Source organism: Leguminivora glycinivorella, chromosome Z (assembly GCF_023078275.1).
Source record: "Leguminivora glycinivorella isolate SPB_JAAS2020 chromosome Z, LegGlyc_1.1, whole genome shotgun sequence".
In the NCBI taxonomy this organism is placed as follows: domain Eukaryota; kingdom Metazoa; phylum Arthropoda; class Insecta; order Lepidoptera; family Tortricidae; genus Leguminivora; species Leguminivora glycinivorella.
The window spans coordinates 23,620,083-23,628,699 of NC_062998.1; the positions used below are offsets into that span (position 1 = coordinate 23,620,083).

At 37.5% G+C, this 8,617-nt stretch overlaps 1 protein-coding gene across 1 annotated transcript; it reads left to right on the forward strand.

The window, feature by feature from the left end:
- Window positions 1-989: 989 nt before the first annotated feature.
- LOC125241893 (histone-lysine N-methyltransferase SETMAR-like) lies at window positions 990-2,036 on the forward strand. The gene has a single exon (XM_048150589.1). It carries the CDS (start codon window positions 990-992, stop codon window positions 2,034-2,036), a length of 1,047 nt encoding a protein of 348 aa, XP_048006546.1.
- Window positions 2,037-8,617: the final 6,581 nt, after the last annotated feature.

Consider the following 8,617-nt stretch of genomic DNA (forward strand, 5'->3'; position numbering starts at 1 on the left):
ACAGACAAAATGTACAATGTCGATATATGAGTTTTTTTAAATCAAAGACAGATAAATTCATAGTTGAAAACTAAAGACCGCATCGAAATCGGATTAGCATTTTTTAAGATACAAGTTGCCAAAGTTGGGAAAATTTGCTTTATATGGCCACTTTGAAATTCCTTTGCCAAAAAGGTACATAGTGACAGTACAACTCAAAATAAAATAAAAAATTCCGAGGATATCATAATTTCATCCCTTAGGACGACGAGCGTAGCGAGAGGTCTGTTACGAAAACCGAAAAAAAAATCTATTTTTTTTTGTACGTCGTCTAATTTTGACAAAACATATTTCAATTGAAAGGTATTGATTTATGTAACTTAAAAAAAATATTGAAAAAAATTGGGATAAAAATGTAAGATTTTAAATTAAAAAAACTTAAATTTTCGTATCACACTGAATAACTGCAAAAAACGGTAGACACGATGTATAATATCGAAATATGAATTTTTGAAATTAAAGATAAATAGATTTATGATTATAAACTAAAAACCGAATCGAAATCGGATCAGTAGTTTTTAAGATACGAGTTATCAAAGTTGGCTTAGTTTGTTTATATGGTCGCTTATAAATTCCTTAGCTAGAAAGTCAGAAACATTATATTTTTCTTACAGTTAGAAATATGCATTGGTAATAGACATCATAATAAACAGTAATTTTTTTTTTATTGAATGTACATGTATGCATACAGATTGGTTCCATTTTTCTCAGAACCCAGTTCTGGTGGTGGGATCCTGGAGAAATCGAGGGAACTCCTTAAATCTGAAAGGCATACGAGGTACGGTCCAAAACTTTCTGGCTGGAAAAAATTGGCGGCTTTAAAAAAAATAAAAATTATGTCATCGCGATTGTCATTTATTCTGCTTTTTCGTGTATGGTTTTGGGGTTTCTGTTGGTTCTGGTTTTGATTTTACAGCGTTTTAACAATAGGAAGTCGTAAAATTTTCGAAATGTTCAAATTGGAATATCGTTCCGTGATCAAATTCTTGACCAAGGAAGGGGTCAGCCCGACCGAAATAAAAAAAAGGTTAGATGCCGTGTACGGGGATTCTTCTCCGTCGTTTTCCACTGTAAAAGAATGGAGTAAGCAGTTTCGTTTAGGGCGGGAGTCCATCGATGACGAACCTCGTTCCGGCCGGCCTGTGGAAGTACTCACCGAGGACTGTGTCAAGTTAGTGGAAGAGGAAGTTCTGAGTGATCGAAGACTTAAGACTAAAGAAATAGCAGCAAGAACAGGGCTTTCGAAAACTTCAGTGCTTAGGATCCTTCATGAACATCTTCATATGAATAAAGTTAGTGCTAGGTGGGTACCCAAACTTCTTTCGAGTTTGCAGCGAACTGAGCGAAAAGCGTGTTCTCAAGAAGTTTTAGACGCGTATAGGCGTTACGGAAAAAGTTATTTGGAGTCGATTGTTACGGGAGACGAAACCATGGTTCTGTACTATGATCCTCTGTCCAAAAGGGAATCGATGGAGTGGCGTCGTCATGGCGAAAAGCCGCCTAGAAAGGCCAAGGTCACGCAATCCACCAAAAAGATAATGGCAACGGTATTCTGGGATTGTCACGGAATCCTAATGATTGACATAGAAAGAAATACCACCGTAAATGGCAGTTACTACGCCACCCTTATTGAGCAGTTACGAGAGGCGATCAAGCAGAAGCGACGTGGAAAACTCAGTAGAGGTGTTCGGCTTCTCCACGATAATGCTCCCGTTCACACTGCTGCAGTTGCCAAAGCTGCTGTAGCAAAATGTGGCTTCGAGGAAATTCGCCACCCACCTTACAGTCCCGACCTGGCCCCAAGCGACTACTATTTGTTCTCGAGACTTAAGGCAGACTTAAGGGGAAGACGATTTTCTTCGGATGATGAAGTGGCTCAAGCGATTTTCACCCATTTTGAGGACAAAACTCCAGATTATTTTTTCAAAGGGATAGAGATGCTTATCACGAGATCTGCAAAATGCATTGAAATAGAGGGGGACTATATCGAAAAATAAAAAAGGTTTTGTAAATATATCTACTTGTTTTCTTTGTTAGGCCGGACACTTTTGGACCGCACCTCGTACATATGGTGATTTTTGTGTTTTTAAAGGAAGCATGCATTTACGTACGGAACAGTGACATTTGGTGCAGTGGAGCTGCTGATGATGGTCAGAATGGAACTCCTCAAATCTGAACGGCACACTTGTAGTGACTTTGGTATTTTTATAAGAACAGCATACACTTACGTCCAGAACAGTGACATTTGGTGCGGTGGAACTGCTGATGATGGTTAGAACGGAACTCCTCAAATCTGAACGGCACACTTATAGTGACTTTGGTATTTTTATAAGATCAGCATGCACTTACGTCCAGAACAGTGACATTTGGTGCAGCAACTGCTGATGAAGAGTGAGCCGCCCCTGGTTAGAGTTCCGTTCTGATAATCATTCTCATCTGTAAGTACTTCAGAATCATCTAAATTTCAAAATTGGGTCAGAAATGACGGAGATATCGAATAACAAACATTAAAAAATATACAGACGAATTGATAACATAATCCAACATTTGAAAGTATTTATCACCAGAACCCCAAAGGAAGGCGGTTTTTTTTTCTTAAAAAATATTTATGGATTGTTTGAAAGGCTGTCTCTCACGCGCATACTGCCAATTTCGTCGAAAACTACACGGTCGTGTAGATCAGAGATCATTAGATCTATCAACACCATCCACGGTGAAATGATGAAAGAGCTTATACGCTATCTGGACATATATGGAACTACAGTAAATGATGTGAAATATGGAAGATATTTCGATTAGTTACAATTGCCCCGTAGTTACTATTAGCCCTACTGACCTTACCAAATTCGATAAATTATAAAAAAATCCATACTAATATTATAAATGGAAAAGTGTGTGTGTCTGTTTGTTTGTCTGTCTTTCACGGCAAAACGGAGCGACGCATTGACGTGATTTTTGGAGTGGATAAAGTTGAAGGGATGGAGAGTGACATAGGCTACATTTTGTCTCTTTCTAACCCCTACTTCCCTAAAATGGGGGGTGGAAGTTTGTATGAAGCATTCCGCAATTTTCGAATTTAACGCGAGCGAAGCCGCGGGGAAAAGCTAGTATATAATAAATTAATTATTCGCACTAGCCTCATAATTTCTTATGGATATGATGTATATTCAAATATCCCACAGAACAGTATAAGTTATATTCAAATGAAAAACTAACAACTTTCAGAACGGCCCTCGTCATATCTTCTCTCTATCTTTAAATGTAACATAAATAATTTGTTTGTTTCCATTTTCTAAGTTAGATGTATATAAATGGAGTGGGTAAGCCGGTAGTATATAATTACAGCAGAGTACTACTGGGTAGGAGGACATATTTGTAATGGCGTTTTGATAACTTAACCGACGTCATTTGATTTTGTACATGCTGCTCAAAGATAATATAGGGGTTAAGTAGTACCTAAGGAGCTTTCTGAGTGAAACATGTCAGCATTTCTAATCGAACAACAAGCCTATGCAGCCAATCCCGATTTATTTAATGCTTTATATTTATAACAAAAGGGTTATTAATCAAAATTAATCTATAATGTAAAAAGAATAGCAGTGGACAGCGTATACTATCACGCTATCCATTTCACACAATGATTACATAAAGATTATATACTGAAATTAAATTAAAAACTGACCAAGAGCGTGTTGGGCCACGCTCAGTGTAGGGTTCCGTAGTCTCCCGTATTTTTTTCAAAAACTGTTCAACCTATCAAGATCATAACAATTTCCATAGAAAGTTCTACTTTTGTGATTTTTTTCATGGTTTTTAAGGTTCAAAAGTTAGGGGGTAGGGGGGTATTTTTGTATGAAAAGGTGCAACATTTTTTTCAGAAATGATTAATTCGTCCCTACATTACACCAGGGGCGGCTCACTCCGCGATTATATCGCTGCGCTACAAGTACATGCTGGCGGCCGCGAGTTCGCGGCCTAATCAGGGGTGGCGCGCGTTCTCACGGAACGCACTTTCTATTGTTACTTTACGTCGCGAGTTTTTTTAAGGTTCATATGCGATGTCCACGTGTGGAATGGCTAATAATGCATAGTTAAATAGACATCATGAATAAAATAAGACAATCTTACACAGATCTTATTGATTAAGTCCCACGGAAAAGTCCAATAAGGCTTGTGATGCTGAAGGCTTAAACAAAAATATATAAATACTGTATATATACCTAAAAAGTACCCAAAAGTTGAATATAACCTTTAACCTTTTATCTGAGAATTACTTCGTTTTAATCCATAGGCAACCCTATCATCCGACGCTGCGCACGTGCGGCTCGTTTCTTTGTTAGAATTTTGTAGGCATTTATTAAGTCGGCATTTCGTGAACATCAAAGCAGTGGGCCTTCTGTACTTGTACTATTATATATTCTGTGATTACACGAAACTGATATACGATTTGCCATAGTCGCTAAGAGCAAGAAGAAGTATTGCATAGATTTTACCGAGGGAACGGGCCCTATTCCCCTTCTCTTTGTGGGGGGTAGTCACGTGCGATTTCATGACTAATTAGCTAAATCGGATCAGTTTGATCCAAGGATCAATTTTGCCAAGCAGCATCGCCACAGGCAAAAGAGCAAAGTCGCTGGTCTTACTTATCCTACTGGTCACCAAACATCAATATTGAAAAAGGGAAAATGAGCATAGTTTGAAAATTATAAGTTCCAGCTATATACTTCCAAAGACAATTGACGACCGGTCTGGCTCAGTCGGTAGTTACCCTGCCTGCTAAGCCGCGGTCCTGGGTTCGAATCCCGGTAAGGGCATTTATTTGTGTGATATTTGTTCCTGAGTCATGGATGTTTTCTATGTATTTAAGTATGTATTTATCTATTTAAGTATGTATATCGTCGCTTAGCACCCATAGTACAAGCTTTGCTTAGTTTGGGGCTAAGTTGATCCGTGTAAGGTGTCCCCAATATTTATTTATTTATATTCTACAGAATTTTATAAAGAAACTTCTCTTAAACATTATTATTGTAGCCTTTACGGTTTTTATTAAAATGAACACAGGGACCTAAAAATGTTACTTACTAACTTCTAGTTTTTTTTTTCTTATATAGCTAAGCTATATACGTGCCAAATTTCATGCTTTCTGCCAGCTGGGACTATACATTCATACTATTGGGTTGGTAAGAAAGTAATAATGAGCGAATCATAACCAATTAATTGTAATTTTTATTTAATTTATTATTTTAATCATTTATCAAAAATATAACGGCCTTCGTTATCTACTACTTGTATCCATCGTTCTGGTAAAGAATGAATAGCATCGGCGAAGAAGTTCTTAGGTTTAGATTCAAAAAACTCAGCTATGTACTGTCGTAGATGGGCTTGATCATCGAACTTTTTTTCATTCAAGGCATTGCTGAGCGATCTGAACAATGCGTAATCCGTAAGTGCCAAGTCTGGAGAGTACGGTGGATGAGGTATCACTTTCCAACCTAGCTCCAATAGCTTTAGCCGAGTCACTTTTGCAATGTGTGGGCGAGCATTGTCGTGTAAGAAAAAAACTTTAGCATGCTGTGGACGATTCTGACAGATTTTTTGGTTTAAATTTTCAAGCTGATTACAGTATACTGATGCGGTAACAGTCATTCCACTTGGTAGGAGTTCCCAGTGAATAATACCATGAATATCCCACCAAACGGACAGCATAACTTTTTTCGGGTGAGGCTCTGTTTTTGGTGCCTCTATTCCTTTTTCGTTTGGATCTAGCCACTGACGTTTGCGTGTGTGATTTATATATAAGACCCATTTTTCATCTCCAGTGATAAGATGGTCCAACCAGTTGAATGTGCGGCGAAAAGACAGATGTTGTATGCAGATATCGGCACGGCGGTTTAGTTGATCTCTATCAAGTTCGTGCGGTATCCAAACACTGTATTTGTAGTTTTTTCCCAACTCGTGTAAATGTGTTTCTATGGTGACATGAGAGCAGCCTAACTCGGTAGCAAGTATACGACTCGTTAGCCTCGGATCTCTTTCAATTAAGGTTTTTAATTTGGCTACATCAATCTTCACCGGTCGACCAGACTTAGTTTGATCTGATAATGAAAAGTCGCCACTACGAAACCGCTGGAACCATCGTTTCGCCGTGGCCTCAGACACAACTTCAGGAGCAACACGCTGACATATATTACGCACTGCTTCGGCGGCTGAATGGCCAGACTGAAATTCATATAGTAAGCAATGCCTTACATGCACTTTTAATTCGTCCATTTTCTTCCTTATATTAGCTCGGCAACAGCTAGTGAATGACTGACGAGAAACTGTGCGACTCGCCCTTTATATACTTTCGACCATAGAAGATTCTAGAACTCTCTCAAAAATTTTATGTGGAATTCAATCGATCGCTCATTACTTTCTTACCAACCCAATAATTCGCACTATATTAATAAAGATCGATTTAAAAGTGTATTATTTAATTTAAAAGACCACCAGCAAAGAAAACAAAAAATGGTTCAAATTCCGAACCAGTTCCGGAATTCCGGAATAGAAGTCCAATCTCGAAACCCAGGACCAGAATTGAAAATCGTCCGATAGTGCAAGCCCTAAGTTTTCTTCAGAATTAAACTGATTACTCGGAACAGCCTGTATGTTAACCGCTTGTTTTCTTTTCAGTTACTCGTCAATTTATTACCTTCTGTCACTTTTTGACGTGACACAGTAATTGGTCGTCCATTTTTTATACAGTGAGTTATTGAAGTAAAAAGGTTAATAAATATCACCCGAACAAATTATTTTGTCCTGCCCTTAATATTATATACGTGCTACTATAGTAAACATCTTAAATTTATCATATGCATTAGTATTGTAACATTTCCTTTTATGATAATCATTAAGTAAAAAATATGAAACCTGTTGTCAACGTAAAACCGGCCATTGGTAAATGGGTATTTATTTTAATTGGTATAGATATTTTCGTTACTAAGTATTAATTAACACAATCATGTTTCTAATATTTTAAATAGGGGCTTCAGTTTACGACTTGTACAAAGAATTGGAGATTGTGGATGTGAATGGAAAATATCCTAGGTATGGATATATTTATACTATTAATGTAGTTCCGCGCCTACCTGCACTAAATTGTCATTTGTCATGTCATAAATTGTTTTGAATATTTAAATCCAATGAAAATTTGTACTTACATTATTAATCATAGTTTTTTAAGATAAGGTAAATTTAAGGATGCTTAGGGCCGGTTGCATCAAACCGTCTGTCACGGTTAAAGCGTTCGTTAAATTTTATTGTATGGGAAGTTCCATAGACGTATGCTGCGTGACGATGACGTGTCTGTCAAATGTGGTTGATGCAACTGGCCCTTAATTGTATAATGAATATATGGGTTAGTAAAAAACAATACAGATTTCAGTTAAAAAACGTTAAGCTCCAGCTGTGGAACTTCGCTGACACCAAGGACCGGTCAACCTCTGCCCGGGCAAAAGCCGTTCATTTAATAGCCCAAATCACATGTGCCTACCACTTGAATTAATTAATTTCCCATTCATTTGACTTAGCCGACAAGCCTTGCTTAGCTTCAGGAACGGGTTGTTTTCCTTTGCTTTCCTAACCTTGAGTCTATAAGTACCTATTTCGGTCTGATTTATTTTTGCTACGCGCGGTAATTTTTGACTTGTGTCAGTTCTTGTGTGTTTTTGTTCTTGTTCTTATTTTTTTGTTTTTGTTTTCTAATAAATAATCAAAACAAAGACACAAGAACGTGTGCTTGTGAGTGTTTTAGTATTTGTGCAGTTAAGCAAGGCTTGTCGGCTATCCAAGTATCCAATAAACAATTGAGCCGTTCCAAAAGCTTAGTGAATGAAAGGGAAGCCCCTTCCTACATTCAAGTGACCGCGAAAGGGAAACCCCTTCCTACACTCACATAACCGCGTAAGGGAAACCTCTTCCTACAGCTAAGTTAAATGAATGAGAAAGCAATTAAGTGGTAGGCATGTGATTTGGGCTATTTAATGAACGGCTAAGCCGTTCAATGGCTTTTAAGTGGGAACGGCTTTGGTTAGCAAAGTCGAACGAAATACCCTTTCAAAAATCCTCGAAGAGGATACGGGACCGGTCCTTGGCTGACACACACACAGTTTTTCTTACTTTTTGATATATTTTCAGTCGCAAAGAATCAACATTCAACCATACGGGGATAAACGAGCTCGAAAAATATGGTAAAAATTTTAATATAATTTTTCAACCTGACAGGCAAGTATGGTCGCGCGACAAATGATAAAACAGCATTACGTTTACTGCAACAAAGTAGTCTGAACCAAACAAAATAGTAACTAATTTGATATAGTTACAGGGTAAATGTAACCCTTTACCAAGCAAAAGGCTTCCCAAATCACACCACATAAATAATTTTAATTACATTCAGTAAGATTAATTTTCGATTAACATCTTCGATCTGTCAACCTGCACAAGGGACAAAAGTATTACGGGACTAAGAAAATTAGTGAGTATGAGTATGAATATGAATTAAAGTTTAGTTTTAATATCGACTCCATAGTTTTCTTTCATC

Coding starts and splice junctions, on each gene's coding strand:
- LOC125241893 (XM_048150589.1), top strand. CDS start 990: ATGTTCAAATTGGAATATCGTTCCGTGATCAAATTCTTGACCAAGGAA.